The 24767-nt window shown below is 37.9% G+C and overlaps 1 protein-coding gene across 1 annotated transcript; it reads right to left on the minus strand.

The window, feature by feature from the left end:
* Positions 1-480: 480 nt before the first annotated feature.
* Positions 481-22543, minus strand: cpa6 (carboxypeptidase A6). The gene is made up of 11 exons (XM_059327076.1): positions 22416-22543; positions 19083-19158; positions 11961-12085; positions 9326-9440; positions 8282-8383; positions 8069-8173; positions 5508-5618; positions 4539-4629; positions 3355-3557; positions 3108-3192; positions 481-1442 (listed from the first exon to the last, which is right to left on the minus strand). Exons 1-11 carry the CDS (start codon positions 22529-22531, stop codon positions 1228-1230), a joined length of 1344 nt encoding a protein of 447 aa, XP_059183059.1. The 5' UTR covers positions 22532-22543; the 3' UTR covers positions 481-1227.
* Between the last annotated feature and the right edge of the window lie 2224 nt (positions 22544-24767).

Consider the following 24767-nt stretch of genomic DNA (forward strand, 5'->3'; position numbering starts at 1 on the left):
GTGTCAGTTCCACGATTTCTGAATCCATAAATAAGAGCAAGAGCTGCAGAATCAGAGACTGAATATGAAGAGTGGAAAAGAAAAAGAGGGGGATGTTTGAAAGAGAGAGCCTGATTAAAAGTGTTGAGCTTTAAGCTATCACTCACTGAGGGCAGTGAGTTTATAATAATGAAAAATACATGAGTAGAATAATGTTTATTATTAACTATCATTACCGACATGTGTATGAAACATGTTTAAAACATTGATATCAGCCACAGCTGTGACATTTGGCTGTATCTGAGATGTAATTAGATGTAAATATGAGATTAATGTGACAACATGGACATTTGCTGTGTTATATAATAACATTTATTCAAGTCAGATATCATACATTTATCAAAATCTCATATTAAGCACATGAGCTGTCAAAAGTAAACATTTCTGACTCTGTCATTGATCCATACCTGAGTAATGACACAGTAAACGGCTTAAGTGACAGGTCATTTAATCCAAATTACAGTCAGAATAAAATGAAAAAAATATAAAGCTAACAAAAAACATTTTAATTTAAACCAAACTTAAGATTGTCAGGTGATAGTTTATTATATACACCAACAATGTTGCAGTAATAAAGGCATTAATACATTAACATTAACTGGCACTTGGTAGGACTAATTTCAAAATAAAACGCAACCAGAATAAAAAAAGAGATAGAGTCATTAAAAACAGTTTAAGTAAAACATATTTTGGAAGACATAGCTGTTTCTTAAAAATAAAAAAGTGCTATTGTATCATGACAAGTGCTCACATGACCACCATTCAGCTTATATTATAAAGAAGTCTGCACTATTAGTGTTTTTGAAGAATAAAGAATTTGGGGAAGGAGGAGAGGGATACATGCTCAAGGTCATGACACTGGATCTGTATGGGACACGTAATAGCCCACTGATCCAGAATCTCTGACGTCATGTGTGGGATGTTACTGAATGTAAACAGGCTGGTCACTTATAGAATTCATGGTTATCGGCACAAAAATCCCCTGCCGCCATCAGTTCATATCTCATCAGATAAGAAAAATAAGGTGGACAACCTCAAACATAAGAAAATCAAATTAAAATTCATGTTCTGCTGCACCATCTCAGCTCCTCGTCTGATAATATCTGGGAGGAATATGAGATCTGGGAGGAATATGATGTGTTGAGATGAGTAACTGTGAAGGTGGAGCTCCCAGGACCTACAGTGCGCTCATATATATGGAAATCTGTCCCTGTCTGTTTCGCACTTCTTAAGCAGACCTGATGCAATAGCCTTCACAGCCCTCATTGTCTCGGTGCAGGTCGGGCTGATCAGGGACTCGGGCAGGAGGAAGCCGAAGTATCCTGTATCCCTCAGCTCGAATGCAAACGCATACGGGATCCCGTTCCTGTAGGCCCAGTCTATAGAGCTGCCAGAGCTAACATCTGTAAAAAAAATTTTAAAAATTTAAAAAGAAGAAAAAAAGTTAAACAGAATAAGAAAAGGATAGCATTTAGAAATGTAGGTATACTACCTTACCATACTTTCACTTAAAGGGACAGTTCACCCCAAATTGTGTTATATATTTGAGTAAATTGCTGGGTATGAGTTGCTGCTTTCTGATAATATCGGCTGTAAAGATGTCTGTCTTCCATTCGATATAATGGGACTACACGTTTGCACATAAAGTTGGAATTAAATATTTTTAATGCTTTCCGTAAAAGGGATTGTGACCATTTGATTTATTTTTATTATTATTATTATTATTATTATTATATTTATTTATTATTACTAAGTGCATATCTTCTCAAAACTTTATTAATCAATCTCGTCCAAACATATCACAATGAAAATTAAACCACAATTAACAGAGGATTGTGTCTGAAAACTAAATTATTCCAACTTTATTAGCGACCATAAAAGTACATTTGACTTCAACAGCAATATCTCTTTCTAGAAATCATGACCCAGTGACCCAAGAAATTTCACACACCTTGTTGTGAGCAGCTTCATGTAGGAACTATTTTCTTTTGACCACACTACACCACTCCAACCATATCACAGCACGGAAGTAGTAGTCTGATAATGTTACTTCAGTTGCGGTAGCTCACGTTACAGCTCATCCGAGGATGATGCCATTAATGTTTACATCTTCCACAAGCCTCTCGTCCATGAGTAGATGCACGCTCCTTTCTGCACGGGGATACATTTGGCTTGGTGTCGTTTGATAGAAAGAAAATAGTTCCGACATGAATTTGCTCACAACAAGATCTGTTGATTATCTTAAGTACCAGGGTCACAATTTATAGAAATGTGTTTTTGTTGCTTTGAGCACCACAAGCAGAGTGCCATGTAGTTCCATTACATTCAATAGAGGCAGATATCTCTACGGCCAACAGCGGCAACTCCCACCAAAACAATCTAGATTGATAAATAGCACTACAGCTAGAGGAAAAATATGTATTTCTGATTCTGGGGTCACCTTCCCTTTAAGTAACATTTTTATTGCGAGACTTTTACTTGTAAGTGTTGTCTTGCTACCTTTACCTAACTAAATGATTTGAGTATTTCTCCAACCACTGCTGACAACAAATTGATTCGATTTTAGGTGAGTCTGAAAGCATTTCATTCTGATTTGTGTTACATAGCTCCTCTCAAGGGGTACGTTCAACACGCTGAGTGCAAGACTAAATTGATGGTGTATTTATAGAAAACTGGCACTTCTCCCTTCTTCATAACATGAATGAGGATTTATTTTCCTTGTTGGCAAATAAAAGAAACATAAATGAGGCTGGTAGGAGACCACAAAACTGAAACTAAAATGAAAAGTTTTTGTTTTAATAATATGCCACTACTGAAAAAAGGAGACAGCCCGAATGTCCATCAAATTTTTTGACATTGAATGACAAGAATTAAACAGACTAAACATTCGATAAGATTAATCTCTATTGTTTTTAACATAAAGCAAGAATACGATTTATATTGAAATGAAACTGAAAGGTTGAACTAAAATAAATAAGAACTTTTTACAACTCCAAAACTATTATATCCTTGATGCAACATGAAAAATAATCCATTCTGTTTTGTTTTCTATACACAGGAGTACTCACACAGGGTGGTGGAGGCCGGTCCATATCTGTACCTCACTCCATAGGCAGAGTACAGGGCTGTCACTGCATTATGAGCTGCTGACTCCTGCACAGTGAAAGCAAAAGGTCAGCTCATTAGTGATCAGTCTGCAGAGTAGGTTTTAAGATCAAGCCAGTGAATTAACTCCAACATATGAGCATGCAGTAGATCACTGGAAGACATATTATCTTAAATAAAGACTTGTCGATTATTGGTTCATTGTCTTACCACACAGTTGAAGTTGGGGATAGTGGCATACTTGTAGGAATAGGGGTAAAGCAGCATTTGGGCGTAGGCGTGGATGGAGATGTATGCTTTGACTCGTTTCTTATGCTTGCGTAAGAACTTGGCAACGGCCTTGACTTCAGGTTCAGACTCAGGGAAGGGGCCGCAGTAGGTGTCATCGCAGGGATGAGAGGAGGCACCTTCCTCTGCAAAAAACAACAACATTTTCTAAGTCAAACCAGAATGTGCATTAAGGGACAGATTTGGATGCCAAAATCAAGATATTTGTACTCCAGTAGTCAATTACATACGGGATAATGTACAGCGAGTGGGTCATTATTGCAAAATGAACCCTGATAGGGTGATGCAGGACCCAAATCATCCTGAAGTGTTTTTTGTTTTTTTTGCTATAATGACCTGCTTGCTCTACATTTGTTTCGCTAATTACATATTTACTTACTAAAGAAATCAATAACTTGATACAAAATACTGATTTAACAATGATTGTATTGTACAACAGCTTAAAAAAGTAGTCTATTAGATAGAATAAGACAAGAAAATGCTGTAATTGACTTCATCAATGGGTTTGATTGATATTAGAATAGCAATAAAGTCATGTGATAACTAAGGTCTTTTTACTGTATTTATTTTAAATAGCCACCTTTTATATGTATAAAGCACTCAAATCCTGCTTGTCTGCATAAACATTTCACTGACAGCAGGTTCCCTTAAAGAGAAGCTTTTAAACTATATTTGTAATTAACTATACAAATAGCCCGCTTATCAGTTAATATTCCTTTGAGAGGACAAAACTCAGTTGCTCATTTTCTCTCTGTTTCTCATCTCACATCTCTGTATGTCTGTCTGTACCACAAACATCTCTGCTATATTCTCTGAGCCCTCCCGGAGTGATGATGATTCAGCAGAACCCCCCCCCCCCCCCCCCCCCCCCCCCCCCCTCCACCAGCCTCCCACCAGAGACTAAGTGACATCAAACACAGATTGTTGTCACCACACAAATATTTTACCCACAGCTTACACTGATTAATAGTCAGAAAAGACTACATCAGCAGCAGACTATAAGAAGGGCCTTGCCAAGTGGCAATGTGTCTCTTTGTGCTGTTCGATGAGAGATTTAGTTAATTTTCCTTCAGATTTTAACTGAACTTCAGTGTCATTGAACTCACCACACCATTTCACTTTCCAGTTTCTGTTAGCGTCCACTCCTCTGCAGTGGAACTTGTGATTTTTGGACCGTGTTTTCCTCCAGAACCGATCCTACCGAAGAGACAACACTGTCACTGTGAACGTCCACTGACTGTCAGAGACATCGAATAAATGGAGCTCCCTGCCATCTCCAAAATAATCCATCTGTCAATCATTCTGGTTGGTCCATTACCAACAGAAATGTAGAGAGTAGTTGAGAGGCATTTTTTTATATATGTAGAAGTATACATACATACTTCTACAGAGATAAGAGCTACAATACTACTAAAACAAATGTAACTCTCTGCTATTTAGCTATTCCATTACTGTATGAATTCTGATACACTTGAACAAAAAATACTACCTTAAAAATATTAAAAGTGTGTGTCAGCAGGAGTGATGTGTTGTTGTTCTTAGAAAATGTAAAAGGTAAATTGTCATTACATTTAATTCATTTTTTTCTTAACAGAAATATACATTTTCACCATTTTCATGTATTTCTATGTCTTATTGGATTGTTTTGTGATTGGTATATTTTCTGCCCATTTTACATGCTTCTTGATATCTCTTTTTTGTTGTGATTTTAGTTTTTTTCCCTCCGATTTTTATTATTGTATGTTTTTCTCCTTTAGTTGAGGAGAGGTCTGTTGTATAAACCTCTAGCTTCTTGATCTGTCCTGTCACATCTTTTTATTTTTCATTATCTTGATTTCATGCAGCCTCATGTCTGTTCACATAAAATAAAAAATAAAAAACAAAGAAAACTATTTTTCTGAATACTGCACCTGAATAAAATAATGGTGTTTTATTCTGCAGGCAAAGTATTACTTCAGACAAAAGTCTAAAAAACAAAACAAAACAAATACTCAAACATTCAGACTCATGCTGTCTGAAAAGTAATCAACAGCAACATTCAGTCTGTGTTGTGTATACAGAAAGGCCTCCAATACCGTAGTCCAGCTGAAGTGATATCCATCCACATTGAAGACAGGCATGATGTAGAAGTTGAGCTGATTGAGCAGTCGTCTCATCACAGAGTCATACTGGTATGAGTTGATGGCCTTGAATTATAATATAAAACAATATAATATAAAAGCACAGATCTAGATTGTGGTCTAATCATACAATTTAATGTAATAACTATGCTGTGCTTTTATTGATTTGAAGCATGAATTCTATCTAGGTCCTTTAAGTGCACAAGTACAGTAGGTTAATACTCAGACTATAGATAAGGATTGGCGTGAGATCTGGGCACTGGGTTAATACCTGCTCTAATCAGACTCAGGCCAAGGTTAATTTGCTTAAGCCTGAAACAAAGATGGCACCCTGACCTCCAGTGGCCAAGCTTAGTTACTACATGACAGTGGATTCACATTTTAGGACACATACTTGAGTCAAGTGGAGCATCTTCGACTGTTTTCCTGAGTCAGATGTTTCCCTTTGTTCCCTTTTTCTTTCATTTTTATGTCAGTCTGTTTCTGATTTCCTGCTGCTATTTGTCCTTTCCCTAATTCACTTACTTCCTACTCCTTCTTTACTCTTCTTTGAAGAAATCCCTACTGAACTTGTAAGTCTGTGGAATGGCCTGAGGTGAATTAGTCATGCCTTTTAGTTTAAAAATTTGTATTGGAGGCTGTTTCAAAAAACATTTGCAAACAGAATGACTGTAGAGCACAACAAAACATTGTTTTGCAAATAGTATGGTCCACTGATCGAGGGAAGACAAGTTAAGCCTAAGAAAGTTCAAGTGCTAAATTAAAGTGGCACATTAAGTTATTTTATCCTCCAAATCAGCATCATGTGGCTACCAGAGTTTGAAACACTTTAAACATTTAAACTACCTGTCAGGTGAGGTATATCATGCAAGAGTAAATATTATGCTATTTTTTTAGGTTTATACTTGTACTTTGGGTTTCTACTAGTACATGGTTCCATGCTTTAATGTTCAAAAAACACATTAATTTTCTCATCCTGTCTGTCTGAATATACCTGTATTGAACCTCCGTCTCTTTAAGAGCCCCTAAGGCCAAAATCTAGTCTGCTCTGATTGGTCAGTGCATCCGGGTCTTCCTTATCTGTTTCTTGATACATCAGTTGTACTTTCAGACTAGTCTCTGCACCGTCATGTATGCCGGTATGCCAGAAAAAACAGTCACAAGTGAAATTGAAAGCCTTTTTCGGGATTCCTAAAGGTCCTGACAGACAGCAAAATGGACTGCTGCAGTAAAACAAGCTGGAAAACAACAGAAGAAAACTGAGCAAAGGAACCTCACAAACAACAGCTCTGGCTATCAGGAACAGAACACAACACTTGCTCACATTAATATCTAACACAACCCCCTTACCACCACAAATTGCTAAATGGACGGACATTTTATCTTTGGGAACGGTTCAGCTGTATTAAAAAACTTCATAGCACTCTTGTGATAACTGTTGTTTATCATAAAGGTGTAATTTCATGTATAAAGTGGTGCCTTACAAAATTAGTTCAGACAGTAATAATGTAGGTAACTCTATTGAAGATACAGGCTAACTGTTAGCTAACGCTGTAAGCACACTTTACATTAACGATATAGACTGTTCTCACTAGGGAAGGATTTAGGAAAGTTGACCAGATAATTGTAGATTTATGGATACTGCAGTACTGTAACTATAACTCCAGGTACATTGTAAGGGTCAGTAATGTTTACATTACATTTACATGTTTAATTCTAAAAGTTTTGCAATACAGCATTCAATGTCCTTTGACTTAGAGTGCGCAGTGAATTCTAATGACTTGAGATGACCGCTGGCACCATTCATTTTACTCACACTCCTCCTGCCAAAATGGTGACATTAACAAGACGTCATGTGAAGTCCAGAGCTCTAAAGAGCTCAACCCTACGGAAGTCCTTACAGCTCATTAAAGGCATTTTCTCAATACAGGCTTTGTGCACTTCTCCGTAAATTGATTATTTCAATACTTTCCCAGTATTCATATAGCACTTCGACCTGCTTTATAATCAGAAAAACGTATTGAAATCTCTTCTTTTATAATATGGGACCTTTTTTAAAAGGCTGTGACTCAGTCCTCTACATTGATATTCATTGACTTTCCCTTTAATTATCCTTAAGCTCTGGCACTGTGTTGCAAATCCCACTCATCTGGCATCTAAGTAGAAATAAAAGAAGCCATTAAAGGTTCTTGCAGTTAATGTCTGGCTCTGGTCTGGTACCGTCCTCACTTCAGAGGGTAGTAACTAAGACTTTAAGTGTTTGACAGAACTTGTGAGAATGTCTGGGTTATGTTCAACATCTGAACAATAAAGCTTATTCTTCAGTATTTGCATAATCGTGCATGACGAGAGAACAGATGTTTACGTTTTGTTGAAGGCCCCAGAGATCACAGACTGCGTGCTACAGGCTATCATTTAGATACGAGACACTGTTGAAACATGCACTGATGCAAACAATACATGAAGTTCAAACAGTGTTTTTAAATTTAAATTTGTAGAGTAGAATAAAAGACTACCTCCTTGACAAACCACTGGCAGAAGGCAGGTCCTATCCACTCTCTGGCATGGACGCCACAGTCGATCCAAACAGCTTTCTTCTGATGACGACTTCTCTTTCCTATCTGACGGGAGACAAGCACTGTCAGTTTTAGAGAAGTGTGCATGAGCACATACCCATGTGTCTTTGTACGTCAGTTTTTTATTCGTGTGTGTCATGCTTTCTCTGCTACCTGAAGCACATAAAGCGGCCTCCCCTCGTACGACTTCCCAATGGAGAACATGTCAACCAGGTCGGAGTTGGTTCTGTTCATCTCAAACATCCAGCTCTGGATCTTAACCACAGAAAATAATGTAGAAGAGTGAATGTCACTCAAGGATTTGTTGACAAAGTTTTCAACAAGGAAATGCGAATAAATAAGGGTTTATATATTACTTTTGTCAGTATTAAGACCACATTTATATAACATGGATCTATCTATAACATGAATCTATTTTTTAACAGTGGATATTCTTGATCTTTAAATTGAATTCAACTGAAAATTTTAAATTAAAAAATACATGTAAAAACGGGACAAATACATAAAATAATACACTTCTAAATATACATTTAAATAAATAAAAATAAATTAGATCAAATTAAATAAAGTCTATTTTATAGCGCACTGCCAAAACCTACTCAGAACTAAAAACAATATTCAATACATACAAATATTAAATAAATAAAAACATTGTTGTAACAGTACTTCCACTACCAACTGAAAACTTCTAAAAGTATATTAAACATTTTGGTAAAAACTATATTCAACATATTGAAGTCAGTCTGCTGTAAAGGAAAGGCCTATGGGGTGTCTATTGGGTATGTGCATTTGTGTGGGTTGCATCTTTGCGCGCACATGCCGATGCATGCATGTGTAAGTATGTGTTTTACAGCAAAGGAGAGGATCAAAGCTCAGAGTACTAAAGATTTGTTAAGGCTCTCAGGATGTGTGTGTGGAATTCATGCTACCTCATAGGGCCTGACAGATTTGTGAACCAGGAGCCTGATCGACCTGGGAAAATAAACACTCAACAGCTGTGAAGTGTCTGAAGTAGAGTGCGTGTCTCTGTGTGTGAGAGCGCAAAAGGTTGTGGGAGAGAGACCTGTGGAATGGGGTAATTGGGAGGTTTGAGAGCACCTTAGAGAGGATGTTTGTTTGCTCTGTGTGTGCATTAGATTAAAGAGCAGAGGAGAGTGAGCGATAGTCAGGCGGGTAGACGATGGGCTTCACATCTACCTCTTCCAGAGAGTGGTAAGTCTCGTAGTCATACTGAGACTCTGACCTCCGCTTGCGAGAGGAGCGATATCCCGTCTGCTTTTCAATTTCCTTCTGCAGATTGGAGATAAACACCCTGTGGATGGAAGAGAGGCAGACAGACGCATGATAGACACGATAGCCAAGTTACTCCTGTGACATCCTCACCAATAATATTAAGACATTGGAGCAAAGTCATTGGCAAGTAGTCATTGTATTTTCAATATTTCTGCTTTTATAGTCATTATTAAAGACTTTTACTAATGGTATCTTTTTAAGTGAGTGAGTGAGCCAATAATACGCCGATAAGAAAGAGCTTGATGTCATAAAAAGCCATCGGGCCTCAAGTTAGTGTATATAATCAGTCACAGAAAAAAATATTAGACCACCCTTGTTTTCTCTAATTTCTTCTTCATTTTAATGCAAGAGTTCCTTCATAGTGTACCTTAAAGTAAATATGTTTTTTCATAATATGCAAATATTTGACATGAATACATTTATAAACTAGAGACTTTGATTATTGTTGTTTAAGAACCTTTTTTTATTGATAAACCAACACATACAGTCATGGAAAAAATATTAGACCACCTTTGTTTTCTTCATTTTCTTGTTCATTTTAATGCCTAGTACAACTAAAGGTACATTTGTTTGGACAAACATAACGATAACAACAAAAATAGCTCATAAGAGTTTAATTTAAGAGCTGATATCTAGCCATTTCCATGGATTTCTTGATAATGATTTTGGTTATCAAAAAAAAACATTGAAAATGGCTAGATATCAGCTCTTATGAGCTGTTTTGGTTGTTATTATATTTGTCCAAACAAATGTACCTTTAGTTGTACTAGGCATTAAAATGAACAAGAAAATGAAGAAAACAAAGGTGGTCCAATATTTTTCCCATGACTGTATGTTTTGGTTTATCAATAAAAAAGGGTTCTTAAGGGTTTGTGTTCTCTAATCTGCCTGGTGTTTTGCCTATCTATATTAGCATTTTTTTTCTTTTTTCGTAGCTTTGTGCCCAAAGGTTGACACCCAGAAATGACCTGAACTGTAAAATGTAAAAAATAAAGGAGAAAATATAGTCTTTGCAGTTACAGACACTGCCACAGACTTCTAGTGGGTCATAAGAGATGATTGAGTGTTATATGGCGTTTTTTTTTTAGGAAAATCTGAATACCCATCACAACTTTAAATGTCTTTTTTAGTTTAATCAAAACTCCAAAACCTGAAGATGGTCTGTTTACAATCATTTTTATGCCAAAGAAAAGCAGCAAAACTTCATATCTTGGCATTTGTTCACTACTACTGCTTTAAAAATAACCTAAACGATGACTTTATCATCAAAATAGTGGCTGATTATTTTCCTGCTGCTCGTCTAATTGACAAATCAACTTATATATGTAACTAAATATTCAAAGCTTGAGCTTTTGTTTCTGAGCTGTTAATTGCATCTCACAGCTTTCAGCCACGTAGGTCATGTTTGAAACTTTGATGATTTGGTCAAGTGTGTTTCACAACCTGGCAACCTAAATGTTAAGGCTTTATGTTTAAGGCTTTTTATGTTTTACAGTAAGGTATTCTAGCAGGTATTCTAATTCAATCATTTGTTAGGCCTTGGTTTGACTGTAGTACCAATGCATTCAGTATGTGTGTTGTGGGCTGGTATAAAGTGGTCCTGAATGTATGTGTAATGTATTGTTGACTCATTCCTAACACCGATTATGAAACGGCTCTCACTCTTGCCTCTTCTTTTCCAACATCCGAAACCATTTTACATCAGCACTAACTCTCTTTGATAGCACAGATGATAATAGTTATAACTTTTCTGTCTATCAGTGAATGAAATGTGTTCCTGATCAGCATCATTATCTGTTTATAGACTGCTCTCCCATCTGATCAAACCATTTGCCTCTTCACCTCCCACTCCAAGCTAAAACAGACGACGTGATCTGTTTTCGTAGCAGCTATGTGGGCAGCCAGACTCTCCTAAAATGCACTTCTTCATGAGGTCCTTATATGTGCATTTCCAGCCATAACTACTTCAATAACACTGAAAAAGTTGGCTTATTTCCCTGTTAGTAAATCTTTGATGCATCACTCCCTCAAAACCCAACCACCTACCAAAGACTGTCCCCCGCAGAGTAAACCATTTTCTCAGTCAATCAACACAGAGTTAAAAAAAAAAACCTCATCCTCAGATCTGCAATTCCTCCCTTAGGACAGAGATGACAATGGTAATCTTTCTAGCTGTGGCTGCTTTGATAAAACTCCATCATTTCAATGTTAATTTTGATGAGGGATGGGGTGGGGAGATGAAAAGGCTGCTTTTTGGAGCAGACTGGGATTGGGGGTTCTGATGTGATGTGTGTGTGTTTTAGTCCCAGCTTTGAGGAAGCTCTTTTGCATGCAAAGTATGGCCGACTCTGCATGTGCAAATCATATATTCTGGCTGGTGAAAGCTGGGTAATTGCAACGCCCTTTGGATAACAGATGTGTCTCCGGGTGTAGACACTCTGCTAACAAGATTATCAAATGTGTGTGAGAGACCGCAAGCGAGCAAGTATATACTGTAGTATATCTCTGGATTTATAGCTGATGGTCTTTCCAGTCTTACCGATAGTCAATATGTTTCTGCTTTAAGCGTGCGTGTAAACCTCGCGTGTCGTTGCGTTTCACATGGACGTCCACAGTGGCATTTTGACAGATCAGAGTAGCACTGTTGGGCTGCCAGAAGTCCACCTAAAGAAACAGGACAAAATATTAGATTAGGGGATAGAGAGGCAACACACAACCAAAGTAGGAGTAGGAGTACAAAGATAAAATAATCTGTTATTTGAAGCTACAATATCAGTAAATATATTGTCATGCAGGGGAGCCCAGGTGTGGTTGTAACACTTTGTTTCAGTACCAATAACTCATTAAAGTTTTTGCTAGAGGTCTCAAATTTTTGACACAAAATGGCCTTATTTGTCCACTATTAAAAGCAATCTCTCCAACTTCTCCAATCACATCACAGAATTCATTTATTGATGTCAAATACAAGGCGTTCCATTATTACACCCTACCCCACTACCATGGTAAGTTGTTCCAATAAGTTAAAATTACACAATTGCCACAATAAATTTAAAATTCTGAAACAAACACTGATAACCAGTTTCTACCAATTTGCCCACCTGTACCTGTCAGATGCTGGTAAACCCCTGAGGTTTGGGTACTTTGTGTGCACGACAATCAATCAATCAATCAATCAATCAATCAATCAATCAATCAAGTTATTACACTGATACGAAATCACTTAAGAAATGACTCATGGACAACAATAATCCACCAGGAATGTCTGTTTTTGGTGAATCCAGCATCCATCATATATTAAACCATACAGTAGCCCTGCTCATTGATTTCCAATGTTGTCCACAATGGCCAAATACACCAAGGGATATTGAAGGAAGAACTACGGCTGTCTAAATAGTATATCATATATTATTATATCACCCAACCCCAATCAGAGTGTCTTGATTGATTTGTTGTTGGAATTTTTGTTGTACCTTTTTAAAAAAACTTTTCCCAACTTTAACCATACCAGCGCTGATAGTTCAATTCAGGGTTCTGCCAAAACCGAGCAGCAAGCCGATACCACTGCGCTCTTTCCCACCAGTTTAAAATGTATACCACACTGCAAGGACAGCATCATTTTTATGTGAGGTAACAAGGGATTACTGTAGCACCTAAATTGAGTCTGTGGCCAACTGTGACTGAACAAATGTAACTGATTGTGGAAACACTGAATTTTATTGACCTGAAACTATATTTAATGTGGATCTGATCCACTGAACAAGGTGATATTGGTGCAGATACCAAAACCTAAACTAAACTAAAGGCTTCAGACCAGAAGAAAGACCTTATCTTCTCTGCTTGGTGTTTAAAATAGCACCAAACATTTGGTGATGATGACCAAATTGTTTTGTTAAGACCTCAACAGTTTAACATTCCTCTACCTCCAAGCGATGGACTAAATCAGGGGAATGCTGATGACTACTACAGCGCTAATGGGGCAAAACACACTCTGATGTGTCCCATTAACAACCTGCAGTGAATCACTCCTGCTCTGCTTCCCACTCTCCCGTTTGACCTCATATCAGCAACAAAAATCCTGTCTTTCAGCGCCTGTTATCATCAGGTCGTGATAGTGGGGTCTGTTAGCTTTAGTTGAAACAGCTAGCCAACCATATAAACACAGACATCATGTGGTAACTGATAAAATAACAGAGAGCTGACCTACAAGTGATGCACACAGTAGTCCCTGCAATGAAGTCCTGTGTATTCAGTGTTTCTACAGACGTGTGTGAACGTCCTCAGCTGGCTTTGATTTGTCCATGGGGGCAGAGACATGCAGGCTGGCACACATGCTTGTTAATGTGTCAATTGGTTTAATGGTTTACAGGATGCATACCAGATTAATTTAACTTTGTTTAGAGCCAGAGGAGTAGAAAATCCTCAGCTGGAATGTTTGGTGCCCTGGAGTATAAACCGCTCTCTGCTGCTGCTCTTTTATAGCGTTTCCAAATGGTTAAGTACCCCAAATGTTTCAGCTCCGCCGTGAGCCAAACAGATCCAAAACACACGTCTAAAGGGCACTTTAATATCCCTGATCAGATAACGCAACTCCTCGCAAACAATCCTCTCAATTTAAATTTTATAGCTGTATTTATGAGCCCGAAGATGCATTCTTTGTCTGCTTTTAAAATCTCCTCATTTTCAATGTGATTCTTCTTTTTTTTTATGTGTCTGTGTGTACAGGGCGGCAATAAATTGAATTTGTGTTGTTTTGGTTGATGTAGTAACACTGGCATGGGCAGCACAAGAAAGAAAAAGTTATAGTTCAATAAAAAAAGAGCTGGTTTCCTTCAGGCACATGCGGTGAAGCCGTTGTCGTAGTGAAGTCGAAGTAAACAACTTGACAAAGTAAAACAAAGTTTGTTAGTGAATATACATTATAACCAAAACACCCACTGTGTTGGATACTCTAATGTACATTTTGGGAAATACATTTATTATCTTTCTTGCTGAAGCTACAGCCAGCAGCTGGTTAGCTTAGCTTAGCATAAAGACTGGAAACAGAGGGAAACCGCTAGCATGGGTCACAGAATCTGCCTACCAGCACCTCTGAACCTCACTAATAACAGTTTATATATTGTTTTTTGTGTGTTTATGTGCCGGATTATTTCTTGGCTGAGTGCAGTGACTTCCTGAGGTCCGGCCGTCAACATGTGGTTAGCAGGCAGTGGAGACTACAGGTTCCCCTCGTTTCCAGCCCTCAAGGTACCGGCTCCAACTTCTTATTTATTGTATTTCTCTAACTCTTAGATGAGAGAGAAAGTACTAAACACCAGTCTGTTTCCCCCCCAACAGCACGACAGACAGACTGTGATGATGATGTCATGTATAGACAATGGCTGAAAGTGCTCCATAGACGTGACATAATGAAATAATTCGTAGGAGGCAATGACAGCAGCCACAGTGATTGATGATATTAGTCCATCTGTTTAACAGATTTAATCCCTGGAACATCTCAAACAAATCTTCAATGACCCAGGAAAGAGGCAGTCATTCGTTCTGTGTCATCGCTCCCCTCAGACAACACGGGGCCGCTGGAGATTTCTATTTATTTCACGTTCGTCTCCAAATCTGTCGATCCATCAGTTGATCGACAGAGTCAGCAGCTATTTTGACAACCAATTAATCCACTTGCCAAGTGAAACAGCCAAACATAATGAATAATTCCAACTTCTTTATTGGGATAATTTGCTTCTTTTCTTTGTTTAATGCAACAATAAACTGAACATCTGGGTTTTGTAGTGTTTGACAGACAAAATAAGAGATTTAAATCCATCGCCTTGGGTTTTAGGAAATTATAGATCAAATTCAATTATAGGTCAAATGATGAATGACAATACTCTGCAGATTAATCAATAATAATCATATTTAGTAACGGATAATGCCCAATGAGGTTTCTATTATCGGGAATTATTGGATGACTCGGACCCTGCAGCAATATTGGCATATATGTCCCATTTCAGGTATACTCATAAACATGTTCTCCAGGAGCTGAAGTGGTAATTATTAACTTTTTGTGAAAACATGTCGAAATATCTTATCTTGATGATGCATAGCTTTGGTGAAGGTATTTGCTCTACTGGGTGCATTCAGGAGCTGATGTGTTTCTTCTCCCGGCTGCCCAGAGTTCAACTATCAGTCAAACAATGCGTCCAGGACTGAGGTTTATTTTAAACCTGTAATATCAATGCAGGTAGTTTCTGTAAATCAGACTCAGTCATGGTGCCTTTCACAGCTCTTTCTATCTAGCAATTAGCTTACCACCAAGTGTTAAATAAGCAGGTTAAATGCAATGTCAATCCGCCACAGTGAAAAGGAAAAACAAAAATCTTGGATAATTACTGGAATAAATGTGTTATTCTGTTGATGATGGATCTGATTCTTGATTCTCTTTCATTCCGTACCGTCCAGCAGTCGTTTATAATTTGACCCCATGCTGAGCCTGAGGCTGAAAGGTTTGACTCTGGGACTGGAGGCATAGCCGTGTGGCTAAGCTACTGAAAACACAAGTCCACAGCTGTCCAAACAGTAGCTGCCACTGCCTCGGTTGGCCTTGGAGCACCGTGTCCGCTGCCCTTACATACATAAAACTCCGGCCAGGTCCTGACCAGCAGCCTGGCTCTCTCCGAGTATCCTTCGCCACAAATCATAAACGTTTAGTGAATCCGTTTTTTTGTCCTTTTCTGTCCAGTCCCTGCTCAGCGCTGGATTGGTTCTAAACAGAAGCCTGACCTGAACCCGAACAGATGCCTTTCATAACTGTTGGTGTGGCACCTGGCCGCACAAATCCAACCCAAGTGGACCAAACTAAACCGTCTCGTCTACCACGGGCTGTAGACGGATCAGAATCTCTGCCAAACATTTCCAAACCTTTCATATTTTATTCATTCAGTTAGCTGTATCATTATGCTGTTTGCAAGTTTTATTTAAATGCAGCAGTTATTTTGAGGAAGTTGTTCCGAACATGAAGTACATGAAAACTAACTCCGCTGTCACAGAACTTAGCCTCTATTTTCCCTATAATTAGTACCACATTACACAGTCCTTTCCAGGAAACTTCCTCAAAAATTATTAGGAAACAGACCCATAAAATAGTGTGAGTGAGGTGGTAATAAAAGATAAAACAGACTCATAAGCAGGCTTTGTGTTGAGATTATAGCATTACTGTTTTATTTCGACAAATGAGCTAAAGATCTAGATCTTCTCCACGCTGCCATAAATCAAATTCTTATGGAGGAATACTGAATTCTCCACCCAGTTGCCAGATTAAGGTTGGCATTGTACGTTTCTGCAAATCCAAGATAGCGTTAAATCTCTACATTACATACAAAATATTTTAATTATGAACACAAAATCACCGTTTCCTAAAATCCACCTTCCCTCCCTACACAACTTTAAACATCATATTGCTTCATCACTGGACAGGAGGAAATGATGTTGCAAATTAACATATTGTTGGTTTTTAAATCTATATAATTCCTACAGTCCCCGGCAAAAACACTGCAGATCAACATCTGTGTGGTTTGCAGAAATATACAATGCCAGCATTATCTGCTGGTGGCCGGGCTGGAATTCTTTATGTATTCAGTACATTTTAAACTTAATAGTCTAAAAATATTCAAATCAGCCTAATAAATGAATTAAGTGTGGAAAAACAGAAATTGGTGGTCCTCCTATATTATGAGAAATAAATGTAGAGAACATGACCTCAGTGCCCTTCACTGCTTGATGTTTTATTATATTACATATTCCAATATTTAATGCTTTATGGTTTAGCAATGAACAGTAGTGGAAGAATTTGTCAGATCTTTTTTTTGTACTTTCAGTAAAAGATTAAGTATACTAAGTCACATCGAATAACTTATACACTAATAAGTAGTGGAGTAAAAAGTACAATATTTGCCTCTGAAATGCAGTAGTAGAAGTATAAAGTATAATTGAAATATTAATGTGCAGTACAAGACCCTTTATTATCTCATATAAGTTCAATACTGAAGTAAATATACTTAGTTAATCTAGACCACTGGTATTAAAGTTAAGGGAATCCCTGATATAATAACTGAATCATTTCCCAAAAAATTTGTGAACAAATTTCAGTCAATATTTTTCCAAAATCAGACACCATAAGACTACTTTCCAAACATCTGTAGATCAATTGATTTATTGATTTACAATATATGGCATACAGCTGCACTGTCTTAGAAACCACTATGCAATCAGAGGATATGTTTGGTCTTTGATCTATTAGTAATTGCTTATTACTGGGAAATGATCACCAGCATCATGATAATATTCACAAATATGCTTTGGTCTTTCGTAATTCCTCTAAATGCATCTGCATACTGGCAAAACTGATTTTTGGTTAAATCAATCCTTCAATCGTTTATTCAAAGAAGTTCTTCAAGGATGTTTATAATTGCATCATGCTTTTTATGCTTTACAAACAATCTTTGCTGTGTTTTTGCAAACTAAAACAATGTGCAAAGGAAGGTCACCCCTGCTCCCGAGGCTGACGGGTAATTACTCCCAAATGAGTTTGGGAAAAGAGGCGAGGCCTTCGTGTCCTCCAGGGTTTCCCTCTAATTTCAGTATCTTTGAAACACATGTTCATATAGTTTGTAACTGAAAGAGAGCCAAACATTCAGGCATCATCATTACGAAGAAATCTTTTTGTATTTTCTTCTCTCTGGGTTTCTCCTATCAGCAGTATCTGGCTCTTTCACACAGGGAATATGTCCTGACAGTGACGGATGACCACACTCGGCTGCTCGTTGTCTCCCCAGCCCTCTGTCACATCGGCCCCCTTTTACCGCCAGCATCACGTCTCTGCTCTGTCTGTGACTGCTGTGCAAGTGTCATAGAAAAGACCACTGGGGTACTACAGGCTGCTGTGACCAGAATAATAACCGATATGACATTTTAACATGGGCTTTCAGGAAACACATGTAATAAACAGTCAAAACAAACTAGATTTTTAAATGGAATTATTTAAAACAGTTTCAGAATGATGAACATTTATGTGTGTGTGTGTATGTGTGTGCGTGTGTGCGTGTGTGCGTGTGTGTGTGTAATATAACAAAAAATATCAACATGGTCTCACAGGAATCCGTGAAATAGCAATGGATTTGCTTAACTCAAAATCCGTAGAATAGCCACGGAATCACTCAAATTTCCCGTGAAACTGACACGGATTTCGCTACAATGCAAGTTAATGACCCGTGGCTATTCCAACATACAAAGTGATTATGTACATTCCCTGAGTGAATATTTAGAAAATAAAACATATATTTCTCGCTAAAAATGTGATCAAAATCTATTTTTATGCAGAAACTAAGTCAAAATATTGATTTTTTTTCCCTAAAAATGAGAGAACTGTCCGCCATGTTTTTTGTTCTGACCGCCGGGACCTTGAAAGTCACGTGACTTGGAACAAACCAATAGGAAAAAATATCCATGGAATAGCCACGGGATATGACTGTCATTAACTTGCATTGTAGTGAAATCCGTGTCAGTTTCACGGAAATTTGAGTTATTCCGTGGCTATTCCACGGATTTTGAGTTAAGCGAATCTGTGGCTATTTCACGAATTCCTGTGAGACCAGATTCAAAAATATACACCAACCTTCATGTGTCCCAGAATTTTCTTGAGCACTTGGACCTCCTCATCATTACTCGGGGTTATCCTGAAGACTTGATCACTGCAAAAAACAACAAGTGTCAGGTTCAAAGTGCCTCAAAGGGGGATTTTACAGCACTAAAATTCTCTGTGGATCTATTTTCACTAAGTGCACATCATTTCAAAAACATCTGGGCCGTGCTGTCACAGGTAATGCAACCTGCTTTTGTGCTGATTGAAGGTGACACTTATAATAGCAGATGCTTGATGGTGAAATGGGTGGTTCCCCCTTTAGAGTCCTTTAGATGACAGGGTCAAACCCCAGTCAAACAATCTGTGTGAGGCATCATTAAAAGATTATATTTCATCGTTTCCAGCTCTGCAGGTAGCACCTGGAACTATTCTTTTGGTGGTTACAGTAGCAGCAGCAGCTGGTTTACATTTTACTGTAAATACATCAATCATATCTGCTATAGATAGATGTGGAAAACACCTGTACATTTGAACTAATTTAATGTGTGGAATGTAAAGTTGTAGAACACAGAGAATAAATCATTCAATATAATACTGTAATGTGAAGGTCGAGGCACAGCACAAGGTGTTTGGTTGGTTTAAACCATTGCCACCCACTCTACATCAATGCTGAGACAAGTTAATTAAAGTTCAATCAATGGGAAAAAATATGGCAAAACTATAGAGGGGCATGCTTTTAAACTAATAGGTTTCTGCAATAATTGATTTTAGATTACCAATGTGATAATGTGCTGCACTGTGTTAGTTATGAAACTGGCAAAAACTAACAATCTCTTTCTTTAAAGGTATTTTAATTTATTTTAATTCATTTACTTACTTGTTTTTTTAATTCATTTTATTATTATTTTTGGGTGATTCCTCCCTATGTGGATGCACATGATTTATAATTTTCATTATTGCATGTGAAGAGTTCTTGTTTTGTTTTTATAATTTCCTGGCAAAGCAGTGTATCACTCAAAAGAATGAATAAACATTTTATTATTTATTCACACTCACACACACACACACACACACACACACACACACACACACACACACACACACACACAGATAGTTGGTCAACCATTTGTGTATTTTGTTAGAATTAATGGACAAATGAGGCTTAAAATAAAGCTTTAGAGTACTGTTTTTAAACATCTGTGGTCAGATTAAAAAAAGATGCTTCTCTTGTTTATTTGAAGTACTTAATTCCATTTTCTTAATTGAGAATTTAGCAGAATTTAATTTCATCAACAGAAAAAAGTTAATGAATTTGTTATCGAGTTCTTCAGTGTAACAAAAAAACACTAAACAGTAATATTATTCTTCACATGCTTGTTTTGGCAGATAACTGGAGCTTGAGAGCTTTTCTAACTCAATCTGCAAACCACATCTTTTAAATTAAAACAAAGATCCTCTTTATCCTTGCTGTGAATCTGACACAGTGTTGCTTTCACTCACAGACCACAGTTCCTGAGGTTGACCTTAAAGCTGCCAATAATTCATTACAGTCTCTTAATTACAGACTGTCTGTGTGTGCCCACTCACCTGTCTGTCTGCCAGCTTGTATATGTGTCCACTTTCATGTCTTTCATGTTTTTTTTTAAACCTCTTGGTGTCTTCCTCTCTCATGTTTTCGCTTATTTCAAAGAGCTTTTTTTTTACAATGTGTCACACAGGAAGTTGGGCCCCCTAAACAAAGGTGGCAGCCGGCCACTCTGAGGTTTTGTGGGAACAAAAGGGGTCCGGGTGTCCTGTGCGAGTGACCACCCCATTTCAGTGACCACCACAACACAGCGCCTGTTTCCATGACAACGCCGGTGATAGAAGATGGACTTCAAAGCAAGCAGGCGGTAGTTTTTGGAGGTAAGAATACTATTTGGATGTGATAAAAATGGGGAATCAAAACAGTCTGAGACAGTTTAAATTATTCCCTTTGCCTGAAACATCAGAGAAATACATGTTTCCACATCTTCATGATGTAAGTTAGTAGGACTTTTTTGTTTTTACAAGTGCACACAGCACCGTACACACACATACACACACACAGTGGCACCCCAGAGCTCTACTGTAGTCCAAAGTGAACCACTTGTTCATCTTGTAGTGATTCTCAAAGATGACAGACTGTTTTTGTTACAGTGTTGGCCTGGCAGAAGACTTCTGCTTTGAATCTAGCAGCTGCAGGGCTCTCTGAGCTAAAGCTGTCTTTAAGTTGTCAGTATGTCGATTCCCACAGCGGTGCTCTCTCTGGGATGGAAGCAATTTGTTTTAACCCAAGCAGTTGACTCTCTGCAGTCTTTTAATACTGTAATATAGTGTATATATATATATATATATGCACTTTGAGTTGCATTTATATGTATGAAAAGCGCTATATAAATAAAGTTTGATTGATTGACTGATATATAGTATCTCCACATTCAATCATTTTCTGTTAATGGAGGAATTTGACAATAAAAGTTTTCTGTTCAATCTGAGATCAACAACCAACACCAATCACATCCCTGATTTCTAAATAGTACAAGTACAACTACATGTTGGGACTTTTTGTGGGGTAAGGTACACAATTTTTAGACTATATCCTAAAATATATGTTGTTTGAGACAGATGAGGAGGAGGGGGTTCCCAGCAGCAGTGGCCTCCCTCCGCTTCTGCTAAATTGCATCAAAAGCTCTTTTGAAAAACAGACCATTAAATACTTACATGCTCCAGCCATGCCTTCTACATGTTTACCCAAATTACTATATGTGTCCGGCTCCAGGTGGTCCCACCATCTATTAGTCTTCTTTTAGGGTCTTGGTGGCGGCGTGTGTGCCCCACATTCAGCCTCATAAACATGCAGACAGACTCCAGGACAAAAATGACTGTTATGACAAATTTGTCCTCTCTTGTGATTATAGAAACACACGGCTACATGGAGAGGGTTGGGAGCTGCTGCCATCTAACAGCTATAATTTTTTAAATGAATACTTTGAGCAGTTTGACAGGCCACTGTTGCTGCAAGCATCCCCAGTGCCATGTGTGTCTATCAGGAGCTATCTGAATGCCTCTGCAGCATGAAGATAGTCTTATCAGAATGGAATCAGACAACAAGATCAGTGCGGAATAAACTTAAAACATTCTATTATGTCTCAAACAGGAGATATGTCCCAAAACGATGGAGAAGATTGTGAGCATAAAGGCTTTCTTTGTTCATTCTCTTTGCTGTCTGTGAGATAAAGCCTTGGTGTGTAGTCTGCAGAAAACTTCTGATGCACGCTTTTTCCTGCAGAATGAGAGTGTGCAGGCTCCCCTGTGTCCCACAAATGAATGGGGGTCTTTACTCACCCTGCGTAGCGGTTGTTGTAGAGGTAGGCACCGACGGGACATAGCACGTTACCGCAGATTATCACACAAGCCAGTAAAACGGAGGCGCGAAATGCGCTCCTGTGGTCCAGTCCCATCCTTGACCAGCAGATCAAAGACGGAAGACACCGATCAGGCTACTTTGCAGGATGCACACCAACTTATCAAAGACGAAATGTGACTGCAGCTCCAAGGACTCAGTCCAGCGCACCAGCAGCGAAGTCACTTGTTTTGTGTCGCGGCGCCCTCTCCAGCACTCGTCCCTCTGACACAGAAGGTGCAAAAGGTGCGAAAGTCGGTCATCTGGCACAGGAGAAGCATTTACCACCTCTTTGAAGCTCTGGAGGGAATTGCAGGGTAGCAGCTCTTTTTAAAATGAGGAGGACCTGAGTCACGTGGCCCGGTGTCGGCGAAGTTGGTAACTGGATCCCTGATCAGTGGTGCGCACTGTGAGCTCAGTGTGTGATAATGTATGTATGTATGTAACACTTGTACGCGTTCACCAAATGTGATTCTATAAAATGGAAAACGACGTGTCTATTAACATTTTAAGTAATGCATAAAGTTTTGTGTGGGGACATGAAGTGTATCAAGTAACTCATCTTTATCACTGCAGAACAACAGACTTATTCTTCCACTGTGCTCAGCTCAGGTCCTTTGAAGAAGACACGCAGCTCTTCTTTTTGTTGTTTTCATAAAACTGTCAAATGTGCTGTGCTGTCCACTGCTCTATGTCCATATGCACGTGCAGTTCAGATTTTCACAAAATAGCTGTCATCTGCACAATTTTGGGTAACGCTTTATAATAAGGTCCTTAATAACCATTAATTAACAGGTAATAAGGCATTGTTCTCGCTTTAGATCCGGTAGTTGCAAAAAGCATAGTTAACTTATAGTTAGCTTATAATAGATGAGCAATAAAGTATATTTTAATATCATTAAGCAAACAAAATAAGATTAATAAAGGCATGGCAAAGACATAATTGGTGGGTCATGGGTGTTTGTAATGCCATTATTAACACTTATATAAGCTTATAAGCACACAATAATGTTAATAAGCATTTTGTAAGACTTACAAGGGCCTTATTACTTGTTAATTAATGGTTATTACAAGGACCTTAATATAAAGCGTTACAATTTTGTTTTTCTGATGTATTTATCTCATGTACTGACACTAAGAATAGCATCTTATTATAGTGCCACCATGCTGTCCAACTTTAAGTGAAAACCAAACTTGATCAGGATAAAAATGAATGCACTTTTTAACGTGTAATGGAAGAATCCAAAAAACAAGAAGGGTTGGAGAACAATAAGTGGTGGAGAAATTTTTATAGGATCATAGATGGATTATTGAACAAGCTTAAAGGCCACTGACCCAGGGGCCCAAAGTGTCAGGGGACCCACCAAGCCTTCAACCTAAAAAATGTCACAAAAAATCTAGGAAGAGACTCAAAATGACTCAAAAGAAAAATAAAACGACAACAAAGCGACACAAAAAGAATACAAATAGACTAAAATAACTACAAAGATGTGCAAAAGAGCTGGAAAGATGCATAAAGACAAAAAGTAGCTACAAAGAGACACAAAACAACAACAGAAAGAATCTAAACAACTGTAAAGTCTGTGTGTCTCGCTCCTTTGTGGGAGAGGTCGTGACGTCTGTGCCCCGGGGGGGCCCTTTGTCTCATAATCTGTCCATGATTAAGATCTTTTACTTAAGTAAAAGTACTACCACCACACTGTGAAAAGACTCTAGAAGTCTACAAGTAGAAGTCTTGCATTACAATGTCACTTAAGAAAAAGTACAGGAGTAATAATAAGGAAAATGTACTTAATATAAAGTATTAGAGATTTGAAAAGAGTCCCCTAATTGCATTCTACTAAAATATGTTATATCATATGTGTTTTGTTTTGTTAGTTATGCATAGAAGCAGGATTTTACTGTTGTAGTTGGTCAAGGTGGAGCTTGTTTGTCAGCAGCAACAGTATGAACTCCAAAATTCTTGTAAATAAATTTAATAAATTTAAATAATTACAAAAAGGCAAAAAATCTTGAAAAAGTTTGAATCATGACATGTTTTTTTGCCAGTCAATTCATCATTTAATCCCTTTAGCTCTACTTGTACATATTGTTAGGTACAGTTATAGTTTTATTTATAAGAAAACATATTTTATAATATTTGTGCAAAAATAGTAACTGGAAGTGTAGTGGAGTAAAGAGTACAATATATCACTCTGTACTCTGTAAGTATGAAGTAGCATGGAAATGTAATGCCTTGAAATCTTCACTACAGTAAAGTACTTGAGTAAATGTATTTAGTTACATTTGAGGGG

The sequence above is a fragment of the Centropristis striata genome, chromosome 23, assembly GCF_030273125.1.
Source record: "Centropristis striata isolate RG_2023a ecotype Rhode Island chromosome 23, C.striata_1.0, whole genome shotgun sequence".
NCBI lineage: Eukaryota > Metazoa > Chordata > Actinopteri > Perciformes > Serranidae > Centropristis > Centropristis striata.